The sequence below is a fragment of the Megalops cyprinoides genome, chromosome 12 (assembly GCF_013368585.1).
Source record: "Megalops cyprinoides isolate fMegCyp1 chromosome 12, fMegCyp1.pri, whole genome shotgun sequence".
NCBI classification, from domain to species: Eukaryota; Metazoa; Chordata; class Actinopteri; order Elopiformes; family Megalopidae; genus Megalops; species Megalops cyprinoides.
The window spans coordinates 36,694,902-36,717,959 of record NC_050594.1 but is presented as its reverse complement, the minus strand read 5'-3'; the positions used below and the strand labels follow the sequence as shown (position 1 = coordinate 36,717,959).

General features: G+C 44.4%; 2 protein-coding genes across 3 annotated transcripts in view; one reads left to right on the top strand and one right to left on the bottom strand.

Annotated features, from left to right (window-relative positions):
* The window catches only part of rpap1 (RNA polymerase II associated protein 1), a 46,278-nt gene extending 38,282 nt beyond the window's left edge, over window positions 1-7,996 (bottom strand). Inside the window, exons 1-11 of one of the 2 annotated variants that reach the window (XM_036542002.1) lie at window positions 7,914-7,996; window positions 7,293-7,486; window positions 7,028-7,188; window positions 6,826-6,918; window positions 6,070-6,265; window positions 5,298-5,462; window positions 4,476-4,691; window positions 2,975-3,090; window positions 2,698-2,796; window positions 2,479-2,580; window positions 1,468-1,635 (exon numbers count right to left, since the gene is read on the bottom strand). In XM_036542002.1, coding sequence (XP_036397895.1) covers window positions 1,468-1,635; window positions 2,479-2,580; window positions 2,698-2,796; window positions 2,975-3,090; window positions 4,476-4,691; window positions 5,298-5,462; window positions 6,070-6,265; window positions 6,826-6,918; window positions 7,028-7,188; window positions 7,293-7,482 — 1,506 coding nt within the window. In that variant the 5' untranslated portion in view covers window positions 7,483-7,486; window positions 7,914-7,996. The remainder of the gene's footprint in view (window positions 1-1,467; window positions 1,636-2,478; window positions 2,581-2,697; window positions 2,797-2,974; window positions 3,091-4,475; window positions 4,692-5,297; window positions 5,463-6,069; window positions 6,266-6,825; window positions 6,919-7,027; window positions 7,189-7,292; window positions 7,487-7,913) is intronic. The other variant, XM_036542003.1, reaches the window with a different exon arrangement.
* Window positions 7,997-10,041: 2,045 nt separating this feature from the next.
* Window positions 10,042-23,058, top strand: part of LOC118787240 (transmembrane protein 151B) — a 29,334-nt gene continuing 16,317 nt past the window's right edge. The window contains exon 1 of the mRNA XM_036542730.1: window positions 10,042-10,508. Within this exon, the coding sequence (XP_036398623.1) occupies window positions 10,404-10,508 (105 nt within the window). The 5' untranslated portion in view covers window positions 10,042-10,403. The remainder of the gene's footprint in view (window positions 10,509-23,058) is intronic.

The window sequence follows — 23,058 nt, the reverse complement described above, 5'->3', positions numbered from 1 at the left end:
GGAGGAGATGTTGATAATTAATGTATGCTACAAACAAATTAACGTTAATGTTAATTAAAGACCAAGGCTAGTAAACGTGTCCTCTAAACTGCATATTGAAATTTGACTTCGCACTTAACATCAACACAAAAGTCACACCACACAAATGGCATTTACTTCATTTATTTCGTTAGTTTATTTTGTTACTAAACATGTAATTATAATTGCTCATTTTTTTCCTTCATCGATCGATTTCTTACCTTCACATTTAAAAGATTTCATGAGGTTAACTTATACCCTACTTGTGGTCAGTCGGCACAAAGATACCGGTCAACATTGCTTTGCAGCCCCTTTAAATAACGTTTGCAAAATCAAGCATACCAAACGAACTTGCAGCCACCTATTTCATCTATGTCAGTTCAGTTCAGAAGTTCAGAATGTCCACTTCTTCAACAGAGTTGTTGGCAGGGCAGCCAGAGCAAATTTTGACGCTATCGCTGCTCCCGGTGTGAACATATAGTAAGAGCGTGAATAAGAGGAGACTGACACGGTGCAAAGAAACAGTATGTTTCCAGGAAAGGCAGGGAAAAATAGCCACTGACACCAAAACACCTCAGGTTTCTCACAGGGAGCTTACTGCCCACCCAACTGACCAACAAGCTCCTCTCTGCGCCTAATCAATAAACCACTGCAACTCCTTTGTTAATACTCAAGGTGCTGCCTTTGTCAATTTCCAGTGCTTTCTGAGAGGCAGGTTAGGCCAGACTGCCACAGTAAGATCCCAGGAAGGGCACTTCTGCTGAGGCTTCTGGGAAAACTGCATCTGATCCACAGTGGGGAAAAGGGGGTCTCTGCAGGAGAAATCGACTGCCTGACTGCCACTGATCACCTGCTGGATCTAAACAGCATGATATGTTTAGCCCTGAAGGCCTTTTCCCTTATTAAACAGTAAAGAAAGGGCATCCACCTTACAGAGTGCTGAGGAGAGATTAATCTTTCTATGGAGCTTTAAGTAGAGGACTTTATAGGACTTTTCCAGGCTCGGTCTGTTACCTGACTGACAGACTGTCTTAAGATTTTAGAGGCTACCTCCCACATGCTGACTCGATTACAAATTGTTCTTGAACAAAGAACAAAGGTTCTTCTGGCTTGGTGCCTTTCAGTAGAGATCTCATTTTTTAAAAAGTGGCATATCATAACTTCAGGGGCAGTCAAATCCAACAGCAAAGGAAAGTTGTTTTTCATCTGTACAGGAATAGCACTACATTGGTGGAATCTGAAGGTAAGGACATGACACGCCCTAATGGGAGTGCTCTCACTGCAGCTGCCAACGGCCCCTGAGCTCACCTGGTGTAATCAACAAAGCTGAAAAACATTAAAGAACCACCGTAACTGATAGAACATCCAGCATCAAATAAAGTGATAACATTTAAGGCAAGAGTAAAAAGTTAAAAATATGCTGTAGCTAAACTACAGCATTTACCCAACCTCGTCACCAGGGCAGAAGAGCAAGGCATGGAGAGCATGCGTGGCAGCAGCCATCACGCCCTCCACACTGTCATCCAGAGAGAAGCGCAGCAGGAAGAGGAGGCCAGCGTCAAGCATAGAGGACACCACGCTGCCTCTCAAGGAGGAGGCCAGGTCACCAGCATGAGCCTAGGGGACAGGGGTGAAGACACAGCTCAACCAGTGTCAAACAGCCACAGGGAGACAGCTCAAACAATGGAAAAAGTCACAGTGTATAGTCAGGCTTGCCACAATCCAAATTTTCCATTTTTTTGTTTTGATTGTATAAAATTAACATTTACTTTTACACCATATATTTTGACATCTATGGATGCTGATTTTTAGGACAACGTCAAACAACCAGTCCTAGGAACATAACATTGAATACACTATCAATGTGCCCAAATTCGAACAACCATTTCAAATCACTAGGCACAGGAACATATCAATCTGTAGAAAACAGTAAAAAAAGGGCAGATCAACAAATGGTTAAATTTCTCTCTCAATAAAGGAATACAGTAAGCACTCTGCTCTGACAGAACAATGTAAATTAAAAGATGATTCATCCTTTGTTCCGTTTCTCTCACACTGCCATCAGCCTGATTCCATTTCAGTAGACTTTAATGACCATATACAAGAAAGATCATCAACCACATTCGGTCAGCTCCTGGCACCAAACCGGAGCTGCTCCCTTGTGAGAAATTACCAGACCTACAGTGAGTGAAATGGGGATCAATGCAGAGCCTGTAATTTCTTGCTTCGAATACACCAGGCCCTTCCGTGATTAAACTATTGTTTTCTTTCACTTCCCCAAATGTTCACCGGAACAGTAGGTAGCTAATACAGGCCTGGCCTGCAGGCTTAATTTTAAACAGCATAGTGTTTTTTTTTTTTTTTGCTGTAGAGACAGTGAGGGTCATCAGTGGTGCGTATCTGCTGGGCAGAGGGGGGCATTTACATAGTGCGGTAGGGCAAGCTGTGTGCTCTGGTTACCTTTGTGAGGATGCCAGCAAGAGTAGTGAGAGCCAGGCAGCGCTGCTGAATCACCTGACTGCGCGAGAGATGGAAGAGCTCCTGCAGGGAGTAACCTGCCCGCTGGGGGAAGAGACACAGAGACACAGAGATCATCCAATGCAGTCCACCCACACGTGCATGTACAACAGTCAGCTGCACCGTACAGCGACCCTCACTCTCTCAGGGCAGCCCACTGACCTCGGGCTCCTCTCCATGGTGGTGTAGGCCAAGATGGGTGGGAAGGTCCTCCATGGGAGGAATCAGGGCGCCAGTGAAATCAAAACGGGCCTGCATCGCCTGCCAGCACAGACAGAGTCACGCCTCCATCACAAACAGTTCTGGGCACTGATAAACAGTTCCTTCCCTGCTCTCCCACTCTCTCTAGCCCTCCGAGCCCCCCTCCCCCCTCACAGTGCACTAGGCCCGCCCTCCCTTATTATCTTGGTGTCCCCCCTCACCCCCTCCTCTCTCACACCTTCTTGGTTCCCTTCCTCCTGGGTGGCGGCAGGTCCCTTAGCCACTCCAGCTTCTCTGTCTCCAGGTTGTCCATGTGAAGCCACTCCTTTCGTGGCTTGACTGGCAGCTCCTGCTCTAGGGTGAGAGACAGAAATGACTCATCTTTAGGATAACCCATCATGCACAACCTGTCCCTGAAACATCCCATCTGCGTCACGTCCAGCAAATGTCCTGTGGCCAACAAACACAACACTGACCTTTAGCTGTAATACTGACAAAGGGGTCCAAGGGGGGCTACAGGGGGAAAGGGCTAGAAGTCTCTGCAGTAACACAATAAGGGACTTACTCCTTTGTTTGCCACAGATTCTTGTGTAACTTTTTGTGTACTGAATGGATCAACCAGAACTGCACCCAAAAACTGATACAAATATAATTTCAGGATTACATTTTAAAGTGTTCAGGATTGGACAGAAGCAAACTGACCCAAACAGATTTAACAGTTTAGTTAGCTGTGACAGATAAGGAATTGATCTAGATAAGGCAGACTCACTATGGTATGTGAACATGTGCTGACTGCTGTAGTGTTCCATAAGCTCCATTACCCTATGGAAACTGGGCTTGTTCTCAAAGGGGGCACGGCTAATCAGACTAATTGAAATCAGTGGGGGGGGGGGCAGGGGGGCAACAATTGCAGATAACGACGGTGGAGGGGGAGGAAGGGTTGTACCCCCAGTTTTGTCATTAGAAAAGACAGTATAAATTGATCTTTCCCATCTTAGTCTCCACAGAAGATACAGCTGCACTCATGATCTGGTGCCTCTGTAGCCTCGGTACAGCACAGAAAAGCATTCCACAATGCAGGACCTGGGTCCGTGGGTGTGTGGCTCAAAATCTTTTGGCAAGACATACGATTGTTCTTTGTATTCCTTTGGAGGAAAGGTGTTTGGATGAGTCCACCATCAGCCCATCTGGAACTACCTGGACAACAAAAACAACAGGATTCGCTGCCAGCTTGTGAGTGCGGTATTCTGCAGAGTGTCTTGGGTGGGAAGAGGAATGAATAGCAAGATCAATTAGCAAGGCATTCTTGTACAATCATCTTGCCATAATCCTCTCCATTACAGCAATAACAATGTAATGGACAGTAGAAAGTGAAAAAACACACAAACCATAAAATTTGTCATGGAAATCACTGACTGTGAATCAGTAAATACCACAGAAACACACTCAGGTACGGAGGTACACTCAGTACGTATGCGCGCGTGTGTTTGTGTGTGTGTGTGTGTGTGTGCATGTGTGTAGCCCAGCTCAGAACTCAAACACAATACTGCAGCGAGTCACAATCTGGCAAGTTGAAACCATTTTCTTACCCAGACAAGGAATGAACGTTTGGATTCAGAATACAATTTGTTTTTAATATATGTAAATGACCAAATCAAACTCACAAAATACACCACACTAGAAACATCAGCAATGCAATTGGGGTCGACTAGTCCATATTCATGGATCTTCACTTTTACCTGTGATTGGTGGTCGCGGCAGTGGCTCCGGTCCATCTTCCTCGGTCTCCATCAAAGGTGTCTCCTGATCTGGTTCCCACGGGTCTACCTCTGGCTCCACCCAGCCTGGTGTGCAGCAGTCCTGCTGCTCCTTGATCTGGCCACCCGAGGAGGGGACAACTGAGACTGGGGAGCCCTTTGCTTTATGAGACCTGATGAAGTCCACCAGCTGAGGATCTGAGAAGCAGAGAGACACACTGTGAAGGGGAGCTGGCAACCCGAATGAGTCCTAGAGCAATGTACCTTTCATAATCATGGATCTTTGGATAACTTTTCCCCCAGACACACCAGGGACACCAGAACATCAGGAGCCACCTGCAATAAACCTTCAGCTGGATGTTCAATTAGTGTTGAGCTGAAACCACCTGAGTCAGCCTCGAAGATATAGGTGCAGTGTCGGTTTAGCTGCAAACATTACACCTACAAGTTACACCATGAACACATGAAATCCAGATTTAAAGGCAGGCCTAAAATATCAAATTTTTCCAAGTCCCAAGCAGGGCCGGTGTTTTAGGGGTGCTTAGAGGTGCATTCCACCCCCAGACGGAACTCAGTGCACCCCCAGTTGTTTCCTTATATCCTGATGTCAACATGGTATTTATTACCAAGTGTGCCCCTTTGTATTTTCTCCGGGCACCAAGCCTGGTGCCAAGTCATACTTGACATGGCAGTTTAAGTCTGGAGGTACGTTTTCAGGAAACAAAAAAATAATCTTAAACACACAGCCTGGGCCTGAAATGGTTTTCGCATCCCCAGTGTGACCTGACCCACCAGTGAACCCACCTAAGTGAGCTAGCAGCCGCTTCTGCTCCTCCAGGATATCTGCTTGGGACATGCCCTCCAACCTCTCCTGATTCTCCTGGTGGATCTTCAAGGCCTCTGTGGCACTGTCAGGCTGACTCAGACCTTGGCCCGACACCAGCCTGGAGCCCTCTGTCCCAGCCCAGCCTGAACACATACGTAGATGTGGTGATAGCGATATTGCAGAAACATTCATACATACTACATGTACTCAGAAAAAACTCTGGCCCTTGAAGGAAGGATGTTGTGAGGATTAGAATTATGCTTTGAGGAGAATCTGACTACACCTGGAAGACAGGGAGAGCAGAGTTCCAATGCCAATATATCTCCAATGGAAAAATTAAAAGATCAGGGAACTAGAAGATGAGGGGACCGTGCAGCCATTGAGGACTGAAGCTGCCCGTGTCTAAAAGAAGTAACTGTTCACAGCCAGTTCCATCCATATGTCAATCACACTCTTCAGTGTGACCCTTTAGTATTAATAGCTACTGAACCAGGGAGTCCCACTGAGTTTAAAATTCCTTTTCAATTATCCCTGCTAGATCTGCATATAATCTCTCATAATAAAGAATATCTTGCCAATAACATTCAACAAACAGATCCAGGTCTGGTATAATTTTCACAATTCATTATGGACATCAAAAACCATGCACAGTTCTCAGAAATGCAACCATTCCTCAATATTTTTAAAATCCTGCAAGGGTATAAAGCCTGTGACACAGTCAAGTGTGATTCAGCAAGGGTCCCACACTACCCTCAGATCCAGACAGAGGCAGTCTTGTCTCCATGGTAACAACAGGTGAAGGTATTGCCCCATGTAATCCAGACTGCAGGTGAAGCTGGGCACATTGCATGCCACCGTTTGAAGACAACCCTGCTTCCCTGGCTCTCTGAGCTGCAATCTTCTGGGCAAAAATACTCCTCCTGGCACCTGGTACCAGACCCTGCCCCTACAGGGGAAGAACACCCATACAACAAGAGGTAAGCCATTAATCCTAAGGAAAGAGCATCATCTTCCAGGCTTTTCGCAAGGTCTGTTACAAACAACACATAAACTAAACTGTCCATTCAAAATTCAAGACTCGCACACAATAAACAGACTGCTTGATGAGTTTTGAGTTTCGTTTTCTGTAAGACAAACGACCACAAATATAATACTGATTTTTATAAGCTGCCATACTACAGGGGTCAGCTCAGAAACTGTGACCACATTTCCACCACAGTGACCAGCAATCTTAATTTACTTATTCATTTCTCTCCTAAGTAAATAAGATAGACACATAAATGCCAACATTCCAACCTATGCCCTTGTTCAATGGTTCCTTCAGCAAAATATCTCCACAGCAAATGACTCATAATTACCCATACCTAAGGAACGTAAATAGGTATAATTGAATACCAATGATAATTGTGCAAATTTAAGAATAAATAAGTGAAGGTAAGAGACTTCTGACTCTATGAATCAGGGACCTTTTCACCACCCCTTCAATGACTACTGAGCTGATCTTACCATATCCTCTATCTCTGACCGATGGAAGACTTTGGGGAAAGCTGCACCAGTGAATGCTGGGAGAGACACAGGGACAGTGCTGGTGTCCTTCTCCTGCACACAAGGAGACAAGAAGGAATGTCTCAGACACTATGGTAGGGACAACTGGGTACAAGCAGCTGCACTGATGGTGAAAGGCTGTAAGATGTGTGGTGACACTTACAACGATCCTGGACAGGACAGCGGTGATGTGCATGTCATGTCTGTCCAACTGTTCCTCAGGGTCATCATCCTCAAAGTACACACGGTCCTTGAAACGGGACTTCTTGGGTGGTGCAGGAGTCAGAGTGGGAATCTGATCTGAGAGATCTGTGCCACACAAACCTGAGGTCAGCCCAAAGACAACTACACATAAACATTCTCATTCCTTGCAGCACTCGAAATGGAGACATGAGGTAACAGGCATATAATACTAAATCAGTGTGTACCTGACATGGTAACCACATCTCTGCGACTGCTTTCAGCCTCTGGTTCTTGATTCTCCACACCCAACTTCCCTCTGCGCTTGTCCGGTCGGTGAACCACGCGAACAGCCGACTGCGCGCCCGAGGCCAAGAATTCCTCCTGGGCGCGTAAGAGGTCCGCCTCCGAGTCACCGGACTTGGGTCGCCTCAACATCTCCCTGTAAAAGCCATCAGAGGAAATATATATGACGCAACCATCGTGTCGCGACCATCTGCGCACAAACTGTCTAAAAACGATGTGATAAGTTTTGTTCATTTGTTTATGAAGCTCATTTTTGTTTGATGAAGCTGTACATGCACAAGTGCCCGTCACATTTACACTCTAAACCGCTTAGCTTGCTAGCTAGCTTGGTGCCGTTATCTAAAACAAATAACACTAAACACTGGGTAGCAAATGCAGTCACCCTATTTATAACATCGGTATCTAGCTAGGTAGTCCTTATGCTAGTGAACATGGGTCAACATGGCTATACATTTCGTTAGGGTTAAGACAGTCACCATGTCCACGTTTCCAATGTAGATTACTGTACCAAGCTATATAAAAGGCGAAATACTGAAGCGTACATATTACTGTAAAACACTCACCTTTATAGAACAAAATTAGTTTTCTAACACAGTGGAACACACACACTGCTTAATTCCGAAAAACAACAACGTGCTAGCGCTTATTTCCGCCACTCATGGAACTGCTTCCGGAGTCATTACGAAACAACATCCGCCCTGCATTTTGGTTTCGTTTCTATAGATAATAGTCAATAATGTGAAAATAGAATAGTTTGCAGGTAGTTTTTTGCAGTACAACACGGCTCGAAATGATCACCAATCAGCATACCATTTTTGTTGGGGCTTGCAACACTAAAAAAAGAATATTTAGGTTTAAGGACAATTTAATTCATGGATTAAATAAATGGTGCAATTTCTACTAAATTTAAGTTAACTATTTATATTCGAGTATAATTTAAATATTTGCACCATCCTTACTTTTAATTTAAGCTCTACTGTTTGCATGTTTCCTCTGAATTAAAATAACGGGGAGAGCATGTATAAAAAGAGATTGCTGTAGTGTTTAAGCCCTGAAAATACACCACACAAATTATTTGGTTAAAAACAATGGGAATTGGGTTAAGTGATTTGACACTCCTTCACTGAAGTAGCATTATGGGGTTTGCATTAATATACATTACATATAACACATTTAATATCCATATGTATTTGATAGGCTGTGCTTACAGAGAATACCTGCAGATTAAAATATAATACAGTCCAGAATTTGACACACCTTGAACCCATTAATTGTACAGCATGTCGTTTGACTGCTATTGCTTAGCATTCCAGGGGTTGGTTCTACAAGACAAAGCTGTCAAGAATGGAGTTGCAGTTTACTGTCTGGATTACAGGATGAGATGGTTGTAGATCTCAAATCCTGATGCCCACAAAAGCTGCAACTTAAATATCATTATTGCCCTGAAGCTATTGGTAGGCAGCCAAAATGGATAAGGCCATATTTGGAACCGACAACAAAATTAACCCAGTTAGCATGCATGCATGGATTTATATGCTCCCAAATGAAGAGGAGACGCTACTCTGTGGGGCCTTTTAATGTAATCACAGAGGGGGAACTTGTAATGATGTTAAATGTATTGCTAAGTTCTTCGGGGTTCTGTATGCCAGTAGAAGTAGAAGCAAATAGAAGCCAATGTCTCATTAAATAAATGTACCTGATAGATTTTATTGATTGTGTGGGTAATCAGACATCTTGAATGACTAAAAAATTACTTGGAAAGAATTGTTGTTTGTGGGTGATTATCAAGTGATTTCTCATTTCAGGTGGGTTGGTCGCTTTCATAAAGAGTGATCTATTGCTGATGTTTCCATTAGCTTTCATCTCTCAGTTCCTTCTTCACAATTTACTAACCAGACTGCATTGTTGATTGGCAATCAACTTTAGATATAAGAAAAGTCACCATTTTTTCTTTTTCTCTACAGATCATTCCCTTTAAAGGCTTGTATTGATGTCTCCCGGCCTGAAGAACTATGCAATTATAACCGATCTCAGCTGATATCCTGTCCCTCTTGGTGGAATAATTTCTTGCAAGTAATTGGATATATAAGTTTAGTGATATCAACATAAGTAGCCTACATCTTTTGTATGAGTATGTAACAACAGAAATATCACTTTTAATTATTTTTCAGAAATGTGTAGCAGTTTAAGCATACGTTAAAAGAGCAATGTGTTTTTCTCCATTATTTCTAATAAGAGATTAAACATTATTTCTATCGTTACGTAAATAAGACATTACATGCGCATTGATTGAGACCCAATTGCTCAATGAAAAAAGCTTCCTTCGGCTGTTACTCGAGCTGTAGTAGTGCAGTGCACTATCGCACAGACTGTGGCATACGTGAAACCAGCTCCCGGTGCAGTCTTGAACGAATGCGCTTTTCCTTGACAAGCGAGACTCAATGGCTACTGTTTTTTGCAAAATGTAGGCGCAACTGACAAGAGTGGGGACGCTTGCCAGACAGAACGTGGAGGACGCATCCTGCATTTTTGCTCAAGGACACCGGATCCTGAATTATGGGCTGCACTCTTAATATTTAGTTAGTGTGTTACTCAATTTTAAAGCACATTCTATTTAATATTCTTGTGCGTGCACGAAAACTAGAGCGAGATGCAATTATACATCGGTAGCTTGCCGACATTTGTGTCCACATTTAAGTTTGTGTATTTAAACAATCAGATATTGCTCTACTGAACGTTATTTCAGATTTATCCATTGTTTGGCGATGGCGTGTATATTTCGTTTGCTCTGGCTAGTGCACTACATACAATCTAAACCGTTTGTGGGATTTCCCTTTTCACCGTCCTTGAACATGCCGGATAGCTTCTGCAGTCCCAGCCTCCCCGCCCCCCTGCTTGCTGCTATGGGAGCACTCTAAGCGGGATCCCCGACCTCCTTGGCTCCGGAAGGTGGCGGATTGGGACTGGGAAAGGAGCTGAGCTAGTACCGAAAAAACAAGGATTGTAAAAGGTCAGGCTTTAAAACCGCCCCTCTGCGATGTCAAGAGAACAGGATGCTGTCTCCCGAACTGGAAACTGATACTGCTGCGGAGGAGACAGCAGCCAGCACCCTGAATGGAGGCGAGGATACCCCAGCCAGCATCGAAGTCTTGGAAGAGGTGAGGTTCGGAAAGCTACGGATTGCATGACGTCTGGCTAGTTATGTGTTAGTGACATACCATTTTCGCTAAAGCATGCACAGTATACGCTAATCATGTGTTAACGCTTAAAACCTGTAGATTGCACTCAAACTGAAAAACGCGTTTGTAGTTTCCACCGACACATGTTAAAGGAGATAGAAAATAGCACACTGCCTAGCCGAATCAAGGCGAGTCGGAAAGAATGCAATTTTAAACAAAACTAGGGCAAGTCCTTTCCCATCTACATTACAAGCTGTAGACAGAATCGTCTGCCATATTTTGGGGGTGGAGGAGAGTGTCTAATAACAGTCCAATGAATAATGAGTAAAATTCTCCCCAAATGGGAGAAGACTTTGTCACTTGGTAGGATACAAGATCCTGCAGATGCTGTTGTAATTTATATACAACAACAAAAATATATCAAAAGCTTTGACCCTACTTTGATCATATTTTCTAGATAAAGATGGTTCACTTCCCATTGATTTTTCTTTTCGTTGTGCTTTTTCCATTTTATTCTTTGCTTGTGGTGAAGAGTGAATTCTACAGGAAACCAAAGTGTCGACTGTATACTTGCTGTTGGTGGGAGCATATTGCTGCCTCTGCAGACTAGCTCTTCTGGAGCTCTGGGTGTGAGACTCCACTGGTTCCTATCTTCCAGCCAGCAGCAAGGTCCAGCTGCTAAAGGATCCAGCTTTCACCCAGTCAAGTCAGGATGAACATCATCTCAGCATGACAGACACCATCCGTCCCAGCCTCCATCTTAAGCAGGCAACTTCATAACACATCTTTAATGCATCTTTGTCATGAAATGCCCTCATTGTTCATGGGCATCAGAGCTAAACAGATCCACTGTTGGGACTGGCTTGGCTGGTAGCAGATTCTGATGATTAAAGTTACACATCCATATAATATAAAGATCAGTGCATCTGCATAACACCTATCTAAACTGAACAAGCAAACTGACTGGCTTGTAGCACCAACATACTTTCTATAGCTCACTGAGAAAGGGTCACCCTGTCCTCTGGCAACACATCAGGAACCCTAAGCAGTGCTCAATGTACCACACTTCTGTCTGAAATAAAGTGACCCCTAGATTGGCATTTCTAGAATAGTTTCCTGATTAAAAGATAAGATATGTGTCATGCAGTCATATAGGAGTCAAATAAATTAGAACTGCATATGAGTCTGGGAGATCCTAAATATTAAATGCTCGAATAAACATTGCAAACATAGGTATCAAATTATTTTGTCAACTCACACACAACTCTTTTTGGGAATTTTACTCATTATTCATGGCATTTCTATTAATATTTTACAGTGTATAAACATATTAAGACAGAAGCAACAATGTCACTTCAACAATTTATGTGGACATCGGTTGTCTGTCACTGGGCTTCTGTAAACTTGAAGCTAGATACTGCTAGATGAGTGCTAGCCATGGGCACTCTCAGCTCAGCACAAACAGGATCTTCTTGAAGGCTCCTGGGTAACATCATTTAAAACACGCACACTCTGAGCGCTAAGGCCACGCTGAAGCCACAAATATTATAAATATCCACATTCTAAGAATATTTGTAAGTCTGTTACCGGTAACACAGAGTTACAAGAAAGACTACGTAGATGCTAAGTGTCTGCTTTGGAAAACTACTATTATTTAAATATTTCATTTATTATTTTATTTTGACATTTTGACATTAAGACTGTAGTCTTGAGATTACAATCATTTTTAATGTTAAAATGATAGTAGTATTCTACTGTTTAGTCTATTATTATAAAAGGTAGACATCCACTATTATTTTGGACCGACAGGGGACACAAGTTAAAAATAATTCTATATGCTAAAGCAGAATCCAGGGCCCTTCTGTTGTACAGTCTATGGAACATTGTCCTAAAACATAGCAGTGGTGTTACACTATAATAATACTATACTTAATATTAAAACAATAATTGATTATGTATTGATGATACTGAACAAATGCTAACTTTCTAATGTGGGTTAAGTTTCAGTGTTTGCAGGAGTCCCTAGTTTTAGCCATATGAAATCAAGTCAACTGAAATGCAGCTACACTGCTTAATCCACTATAGACAGAGGAGCTCAAGCCTTCCCTTTTTGCCAAGACTGGTATCTGGATTCAGGTATTGTCACAGCACTACATTAATTACCCACTTGCTCAGGATAACCAAATTTTCCCAATAAAGAGATTTTAACAACAGTTTTATGCTCCCTGGTAGCCCATTTCAACCAGTAATAAAATAATAAAACCTATAAACTATTTTTTTTTCCTCTTTGAATACAACTGTTTTCCCTCTCATTGCCTTGCAGTGGTGGCCTGCTTTTACTCTCACCATTGTAGAAAACCCAATAACCTACCTTCTCTTATCCTTCATAAAATGACAACATACAGGTATAGGCTATTTTCATCTGAAAAAGCTGTGGCATCTGTAACCACTTATGTATCCCACATGCAATATTCTTGTTGCAACTACTTGATCTGATAAGTTTGTCATTAATAGTGCTGCTGCCAATCAACATATGAATACTGTGATTGCAGTAGCTACCATATCTCTGATCCACCCGTCTCTGCACTGTGTATCAGTCTTGACACACATGGACTGAAATGAGATGCTACTCTGCTGAACAACTCACAGTTCTCATCTTTGTCACCAAGCAAACAAACTCCTTGCCAGTTACGCATTTTGTTTTTTCTGTATATCTTACCATATTGAATCTACTCCATTAGAAGAACAGTGTGCTACCATGTTGAGTGCTTTGCATTGATAGGCAGTATTGATAGGGAATTATTTAGCTAAGAAAATCAGGTTATTCAGATAATTAAAATGTGTTTGCCTCATCACAGCGCAGGCCAAAACACAAGACTAATTAATTCCCTATCAATGACTGTAAGTAGCATCTAATTTCAGTGCATGCTAGATAGATAAAGTTTTTGAACCTTGGAATAACCTTATGGCTACAATGGCTATCCCTAACTGAAAGTACCAAACTAGGTAAATCAGCTAACTGGTGAATAGCTAGCCAGCCAACTGCAGTGCCTTACTATATAGTTGTAAATGTTAACAGCAACAAAACAAACAAACCAAAAAGATATCACCACAATACGATCTCTTTAACTATATTATTTAATATCAGATATATTATTAGATATATGTTATATAACTTGATATTTTTATTTGTATTTAATCTTGGGGGTGCTTGTAGTTAACCCTGTCCTCTCACCCAGCCCTCTCTCTCATGTTATTTTATTTCCTGACAACTGGCATTACTGTAGGATAGGTTGTATTCTTATGCCCTAGAAATATTTGTGTTCTCAGTGTCACTAGGAACAGATCCCATTTCAGATTGGACCCTGAATGTTCTACAGGGCGATACTCTTCCCCCTTTTAAAGTCCTGATGGCTTCATAGGTATGTGTTACTTGGGGTTAGTCTCTGGAACCTGGATTATTGTCAGTTGGATGTCCATCCCATGGTGTATGATAGTGGTTTATTCACTAAGTTTCCATATTCATCATATGTTAAGCAGAGGACTGGTTTTGTACCTCTTTTAAGGTAGGGCTCCCTCTCTTCCAACTCCACAACCACTTCACTTTCTCCCCCTTCTTGAGTTTGTTTCCATACTGGGATCCTTGGACAGGAATCTGTCTTTCAAAGAGCATATTGCAGCCACAACCAGGATCTGCAGATTCCTGTTATTCAGCGTTAGAAAGATCAGACCTTCACTCTCCGAATACACAGCCCAAGTGGTTATCCACACTCTCATCCTGTCATGTCTGCACTACTGCAACTCGCTGCTTGCTGGCCTCCTGGTGTAAGTCATCCGACCACTGCAGCTTATCCAGAATGCAGCAGCCCAACTGGCGTTCAACCTCCCCAAGCAGGCCTATGTGACACCTCTCCTTGAGTCCCACCACTGGCTACTGGTTGCAGCGAGGATCAAGTTCAAGCCCTTGCTGCTAACCTTCAAGGGACTTAAAGGATCAGCCCCCCAATACATAAAGGACATGATCAAGACCTGCAAGCCAGCAAGAGTGCTGCACTCTGCTACCTCGGGTCACCCCTGTGTGCCGAAATACAAGGGCCATCCCTCAGACCCGCCTCTTCTCAGTACTGGCTCCACACTGGTGGAATGAGCTTCCTGCCAAGATTCAGACAACAGACTCCCTGAGGGTGCCTTAAATAAAAAACTTAAAAGTCATTTTTTCAAGCTGTTTCTCTAGTCTACATTCCTCTCCACCTGTCTCTATCTATCTTATCTATCCCTATTAAAAAAACACTCTGCACTAGCTTAGTACTTAACTTAGTATCTTACTGGCCTCTTGTTATACTTTGCAATAACTACTCTTAGCATAGTGATTCACTTATTTGGAAGTCGCTCTGGGTAAGAGTAAATGATGTAATGTAATATAATCTTTGAGGGGGGAGCTTTGAACTTTCCATTGGTCTTCCTCAGAAGGATCTTCCTGGTTCCTCTGGCTCAAGGTTGTTTACCTAAGCAGGCTGGTACAATGTAGTTATTGGCAGGTAGTAGACATCATAATTTTCAGACTCAGTAGAAACATCAGTCTGGTCCCCAATTGTCTGGGCTTCCTGCATACTCTAGAATTGACCACCACTTATGTCTCTGCGCCAGTCTGCTTGTTGTCTCTGTTTATCTTAATCCTTGGTTGTGATTTACGTTGTCAACTTTTGTCCTTTCTCTGAGATTGGTAGTCTCACCTGGTTTCCAACGGGCAGTAAGTGATCCTGATGAATGGTCTTTATCCCCATTCTTCTCTCACTTCACTTGGCACACTGGAACGTTAGTGAGTTGGCTCACCACTACATACAGGAGAGTATTCCATCTAGTCTCCAGATTATGTTTCCCTGTGACTCATAGATTCCTTTAACAGGACACAGTCTACTTCTAGGGTCTAGGCACATGTTAAAATCATAGCGCTTGGGGGGGGGGGCGCTAGTGCGCACGTATGGAGTAGACGTGGTTTCCGTGAGCTCCTGCCAAGTGCGAATCTAATTTTGACAAACAGCACAGTTTAGTGAATATTTGTTCAATTCAATTCAATTCATTTTTATTTGTATAGCGCTTTTTACAACACAAGTTGTCACAAAGCAGCTTTACATTGTTCCCAGGCCTGAGACCCCCTGAGAGCAAGCCTAAGGCAACAGTGGCAAGGAAAAACTCCCTAATTTACAGGAAGAAACCTTGAACAGAACCGGGCTCAGAGGGGGGGCCCCATCTGCTTCTGGCCTGCACTGAGCAGATAGAGTTAGAGACAAGTTATGCAATGTACTTTAAGGCATTTACGATTGACAGACAATAGTAGTTAACAGCAGAGTGATTATAAGAATGTCTCCTAGGATGTCCGGTTCTTGGAACGCAGTTGGCTTTGATGGGCAGGGCAGCGAGGTAGCAGGACTGGAAAACGGGATAAGACGCTTGGGCTACAGCTCCGGACAGGAGCCCGGAGCAGGGATAGGAAGCAAACAGAAAACAGTGGTTAGTGGATGATAAGAATGGCAGGGATGTAGAACACATGTATGAGTTTTCGTTTACGTTACATTTTTTATTATGTAAGAGGTCGTCTGTACAGTTCTTTGGCCGAAAATGACTGATCCTCAACCCAAACGAGAAACTTCAAAACCTACCTGGGCTAAGCAGGACCTTCCGTGGGAAAAAAGTATCCTTGAAGGTAACGCTGGTGGAAAGGCTAGCATGGAGGAGGATGGCCTGAGCGTTGCTAAATTTATGGATGCTTTGCAAGCCTTAAAAGCTGATATATGTGACAAAATTGACTCTAAAGTGGACTCTTTGGCCAATAACCTTCGATCAGAAATCACAGCCGTTAAAGAGGAGCTTAAAAACTTGCTGTCTGGATTGCAATCTACTGTGGATATGCACAGCATCTCTATTAAGGATCTAGAGTGCTTTGCTACAATACAGAGTGAAACTGTTGTTAGCATAGAGTCTAAACTCACCGAACTGTCCTCTGAAGCATGCGCACTGAAAACAAAATGCGAGGATCTCGAGGGCAGGCAGAGAAGGAACAACCTTCGTATGCTGGGTATACCAGAGGGACTTGAAGGGCCCCGTCTGATGGAGTTCATTGCTCAACTGCTTCAGGACATCCTAGACTTGGACGAGAAACCTCTGTTGGACAGGGCACACTATTCTCTACATCCGAAGCCAAAGGAAGGAAAACCACCGCAAGCATTCATTATCACAGTGCAGTATTATCACGTTCGCGACAAGATTCTCTGGCGAGCGGCTGAGGCAGCTCCGCTAACACACTTGGGCCATAAGCTGTCTATCTTCCCTCATTTTACAGTGGAGGTAGCAAAGAAACATGCAGCATTTGCGTCAGTGAAGAAAGCTCTACACGGTTTACATGGTCGCCTTGAAATCAAATTCGGTCTTTTCTTCCCGACTGAACTGCGAATTACCCTGCCAACTGGTGCAGTCCACAAATTCTCAGATCCTGCCACAGCCATGGCCCTTGTCAATACTGAACTGTGTGAAACAACGCAATAGGAACATTGGTAACCCATATGGTATATATCTCCTAGTTTTGTTCCAGTTTTCTTTCCGGATGCAGCCCTGAATAGATTGTCAATTGTTGCAGATAACATTAGTCTACATAAAGATCTATTATTATCAGTCTGACATTTAATAGTTTTTCTAAGTGGGCTCAGAGTACCCTTTTCCTTGAGTAGACCTCATTTCTTGTAGGGCTATGCATTTTTTTTCTATTACAGTGTTTCCTTCATGCGCTTTTTTTTGTTCTTCTTCTCTAGTGCTGTACTTTTTGCTAACTTTACATGCTGCATCTATAGCACTTGGCCCAGCGGGCTTATAGTGAGTTAATACCCATTGATATGTTCTTAGGGAGGTTGATGTTGTATCCCTTAGCGGGGGTTGGTGCGTGCGTCATGTTCAAGATGACGCTTCAGCAGTTGATGGTTTATCTCTTTGTTTGTTTGTCTTATCTGTTTAACTGTTTTGTTGTCCTCCGTGTTTGTATGGGCCTTCTGAACTTTTCTAAGGTAGCTTGTGATATTTCTAATATGGTGGGTTGCATATTCTAATTTCTAATATGGTGGGTTGCAGTCTATGCAGATTAAATGACACTTATATCCTTTTCCTCCCCTGATATATGACCTCACAAACTTGTTCTGCTCAGCAGTTTGGGGAACATTTGCTTAAATTCACTAGCTGGAATGTAAAGGACCAACCAGTTAAAAGAACCAAAGTTCTTCACCACCTTCAAAGCCTAGGGACGCACGTTGCTTTCCTACAGGAAACCCACTTGAAAACTATTCACCACTCTAGGCTGCGTAAAAGGTGGGTTGGTCAGTTGTATCACTCACACTATAGTTGTAGGGTGAGGGGAGCTGCAATCCTCATACATAAATCTGTGCCATTCACCCTGTCAAATGTCAAATCAGATCCTAGTGAACATTATAAACGTTAGCCAGTGATCTTAGCTAACGTTTATGCCCCAAAATGGGATTGTCAGGAACGGGGATCGGGACACAAACGCGGACCACCGGGTAAACGGAGCCAAGCGTTTAATAACAATCAGCGGGCAGTTCGTCGTACAGGGACAGGCAGGGTTAAAAAACACGGGGAAGCAGTCCGGGGGCAGATCAAGAATCGGAAGTCGGGGCGGGCAGAGTCGGTAACCAGGCGGGCGAAGAGTGTCAGACAGGTTGAAGTCGGCGGGCGAAGGACGAAGTCGGGAGACAGGCAGGATTCGGCAAACGGCAATCAGAATTCAGGTTAACTAGAGCGGGGACGAAACAGGAAGAAACTCACTGAAACGAACGAGCAATCAGACAGGGACATACAGGGGAGATATAGGGCAGAGGTAACGAGGCGATGGGATGCAGGTGAGCAGACAGGCAGCGGGGCGGGGCTGAAACAAAGGGGAAACATAGGTAAGGGGAAAAAAAAAACGAAAACACCGCGACTAAGGGGGCGGAGCTCTGACAGGGATGATGAAAAATTCATCCAGTCCTTCTTATCCTCCTTCCAAGATCCTTTGCAGTCTCATGTTGGGAGGTGACTTTAACTGCTGGCTTAACCTCTCTTTAGACCGCTCCTCTATGACTATGAAACCCCAAACTGAGTCTGCAAAAATTATAAAGTCTTTTTTAAAAGAGTTTGCTGTAACAAATGTCTGGCGATGTCTGAATCCAACAAGTAGAGCTTATTCCTTTTTCTCACATAAACACCACACTTTTACACGGATAGATTATTGCGGACAATCGATTACTCCATGCTCTACAGTCCTCCACATATAACCCAATTGTCATATCTGATCATGGGCCTGTGACATTGGAACTGAGCTGGAAAGGTCATACAAAGCCACGTTCAATACCCGGTTACTGTCTGACGAATATTTTGTGAATTTTCTGTCCAATCAGATTGATTTATTTATTGATATTAATAAAACTGAGGGCATCTCACCTTCCTCTCTATGGGAAACATTCAAAGTCTACATTAGAGGTCAAATAATCTCCTACTCAAGCTTTCAGAAAAGAATGAGGGACAAAAGATTAGCTGATTTAACAACTCAAATCTCACACCTTGATCAAAATTACGCATCGTCTCCTTCTTCAAGTACATACAAAAACAGACTTGTATTGCAAGCAGAATTCAATAACTTGTCAAGCATTCTGGCCAAGGACCTTTTATTTAAGTGTAGATATGCGCAGTATGAGCAAGGTGATAAGTCCAGCAAGTTGTTAGCTCATCAGCTACGCCAAAGATCCTCAGCTGTTAGCTAAAGTGCTGGCAATGTGGCTAGATTCAATCCTTCCTCTATTAATCTCTAACGATCAAACTGGATTCATTAAAAATAGACACTCCTTCTTCAATGTCAGACGTCTGTTTAACATTATATACACCTCCTCTTTATCCAAGAATCCAGAGGCTGTTATTTCTTTAGATGCAGAGAAGGCCTTTGACCGGGTGGAGTGGGAGTACCTTTTCTATACTTCAGAGAAGTTTGGATTTGGGCAAAATTTCATTTCATGGGTGAGGCTTCTATATTCCCTCCCTTCAGCTTCTGTTAGGACCAATAACATAAATTCGGAATACTTTCCTCTCCAGCGTGGTACCAGACAGGGCTGCCCTTTATCTCCTTGCTAACTCTTTGCTATTGCGATTGAGCCCCTCTCCATAGCCTTACGCTGCCACCCACAAATTTCAGGGGTCTTTAGAGGTAAAGCTGAACAAAAAGTATCTCTCTACACTGATGATCTGCTCCTTTTTATCTCAAACCTCAGCTTATCACTGCCACATGTATTATCCACACTGGAGACCTTTGGATTAATCTCAGGTTACAAACTCAATTATGAGGAAACAAACTCAATTATAAATTGAACAGTGAGCTGTTTCCTCTAAATGCGGCTGCTCGTAACTTCCCATTACACGAGGTACCATTTAAAATAGTCTCTGATAAATTCACATATCTTGGTGTCCAAGTTACAAATAACTTTGAGAATCTCTTTAGTGCAAACTCTGCTTACTAGAATCAAACAAGATCTAAAGCACTGGTCGCTACTCGCTTTATCTCTAGCTGGTTGTGCTAACTCAATTAAAATGAATATCCTCCCTAAATTTTCTTATCTCTTTCAATTTTTACCAGTTTACTTAACAAAATCCAAAAATGGAGTCTTGGTCACTCCATGCTCCCATTCAATACAACCATTCATTCCCTCCATCACTAATGGACGGGGCTTTCTCTGCTTGGGCACAAGCAGGTATCACAGTAATATGTACATTGATGGGACCTTTGCCTCGTTTCAGCAACTAGCAGAGACATTCTCTCTACGACATTACGTAAAAGTAATTTCTTTGAATATCTGCAAATCCGTAGCTTTGTCCGTGCCAACACTTTTAACTGTGAGTGAAAAGGGCATCATATCTTGTCTATATACTAGAATTTTCTCTGAATACAATCACACTTTATCTTCCATTAAGAATCTCTGGGAACAGGATCTTGGTGAGGTGCTGGATGAGGACATTTGGGAGAACATCCTGTATCGGGTACACTCCTCCTCTTTTTGTGCCAAACATGGCCTCTTACAGTTTAAAATTCTCCACCGTACTCATTGGAGAAAAATGAAGCTCTCCGAGATATACCCACACATAAGCCCCCTCTGTGACAGATGCCAGCAAGCTCCAGCCTCTCTAATTCATATGTTCTTGTCTTGTCTTGTCCCTCTCTTCACAATTATTATACTGACATCTTCAATATTCTATCTACTATATTACATGTACCGTCTGATCCTACTCCAATAACTATTTTGTTTAGAGTGCTACCCTCCACCCTTCTGATACCTAAATACAAGGCTGACTTCATAGCCTTTGTTACTCTATTAGCAAGGAGATAAATCTTACTGAGATGGAAAGCTCCCACTCCACCAACCATCTTTCACTGGTTAAGAGACCTGTTGTCCTATTCTAAGCTAGAGAAGATGAGGGCTACGTTGCATGGCTCCACCACAAAATTTTACAAGATATGGAATCATTTTCTTGAATTTCTGAAATCAATTCAGTTCCCTCCATGGCTCAGGCAAGGACTTTATTTGAGGAAGATGACAGCGTAGCGAAAACAATAACAGGCAGGGTCAAAAACCAGGCAGGCAGTCCGAGGGCAATTCTGGGGAAGGCGATCGTGGAGTCAGGCAGAGTCAGGAACCGGGCAAACAGGGCAAAAACAGCAGGCAGAGAACCAAGGTCGGGCGCAGACAGAATCGGAAACCAGAAAAACGAACAGGCAGGAAAAAACGGCGGGGACGAAACAGGAAAGACACGCTGTAGGTAATGAGGAAATCAGGTGGGTGGGGACCAGGCTGGGAGCGGGGTGGGGCTAGAACACAAGGAAAACAAAAGCACATGGACAAAGAAAACAAAAACACAACAGCTAAGGAGGCGGAGCACTGACAGTACCCCCCCCTCTATGGACGCCCCCAGGCGTCATCGCGGGTGCGCCAGGATGCCGGCGGTGGAAGTCCCTGATAAGGGCAGGATCCAGGATGTCCCTGGCAGGGACCCAACACCTCTCCTCGGGGCCGTAGCCCTCCCAGTCCACCAGGTACTGGAAACCCCGCCCCTGGCGCCGAACTCCCAGCAGACGATGGACAGTGTATGCCTTGGTCCCGTCAATCAGGCGAGGAGGCGGAGGAGCCCGCGGAGCCGGGCAGAAGGGGCTACGGACGACAGGCTTGACCCTGGAGACATGGAAGGTGGGGTGGATGCGGCGGAGCGAGAGCGGTAGCTTAAGGCGGATCGCCGCGGGACCAATCACTTTGGCAATAGGGAATGGCCCGATGAAGCGAGGAGTGAGCTTGCGGGAATCCGTCCTGAGGGGAAGATCTCTAGTGGAGAGCCACACCCGCTGACCCAGGCGATAGCGGGGGGCTTTGGAACGGCGCCGATCGGTGAGTCGCTTTACCTGAGCTGCAGAGCGAAGCAGGGCGAGCCGTGCACGTCTCCAGGTGCGGCGACATCGCCGGATGAAAGCAGCTGCCGAGGGGACGCCGACCTCCTCCTCCTGGGCTGGGAACAGGGGGGGCTGGTAACCTAGACAGCACTGAAAAGGGGACAGTCCCGACGACGACGAGGGCAGGGAGTTGATGGCATATTCAACCCAGGGCAGTTGCTGGCCGACGGCTCTTGGGAGGTGAGACACCGCAGCACAGTCCCCAGTTGCTGGTTCGCCCGCTCGGCCTGGCCGTTGGACTGGGGGTGGAACCCAGACGACAAACTGACCGTGGCGCCCAGCAGCCTGCATAAAGCCCTCCAGAAGTGAGAGGTGAACTGGGGGCCCCGGTCAGACACCATGTCTGTGGGCAGCCCGTGCAGCCAGAACACGTGGTGTACAAGCAGTTGGGCGGTTTCTCTGGCAGAGGGGAGTTTGGGGAGTGGGACGAAGTGGACGGACTTGGAAAACCGATCAACGATGGTGAGGATGGTGGTGTTACCGTCAGATGGGGGCAGACCGGTGACAAAATCCAGCGCGATGTGGGACCAGGGTCATCGGGGAACCGGCAGGGGTTGCAGCAGGCCAGCGGGCGGCTGGTTAGATGTCTTGTTCCGGGCACAGACTGAGCAGGCAGAAACGAAGCTGCGGACGTCCTCCTTAATGGTGGGCCACCAGAACCGCCAACTGATGAACACCGCCATATGTCGGGCGCCGGGATGGCAGGCGAGTCTGGACGAGTGTCCCCATTGCAGGACCTGGGAACGGACAGAATGAGGAACAAAGAGGCGATTAGGGGGACAGGAGCTAGGACCCGGTTCGGTCCGGAGAGCGGCGTGGACAATGGTTTCGACGTCCCATTGCGCCGCGGCGACCACACATCAGGCAGGCAAAATGGTGCTGGGTTCCTGGATCTCGTCTGCTGGCGCGAACTGGCGAGACAGGGCATCGGGTTTCCCATTCTTGGTTCCCGGTCGGTAGGACAGAGTGAAGTTGAACTGAGAAAACAGCAGGGACCAGCGAGCC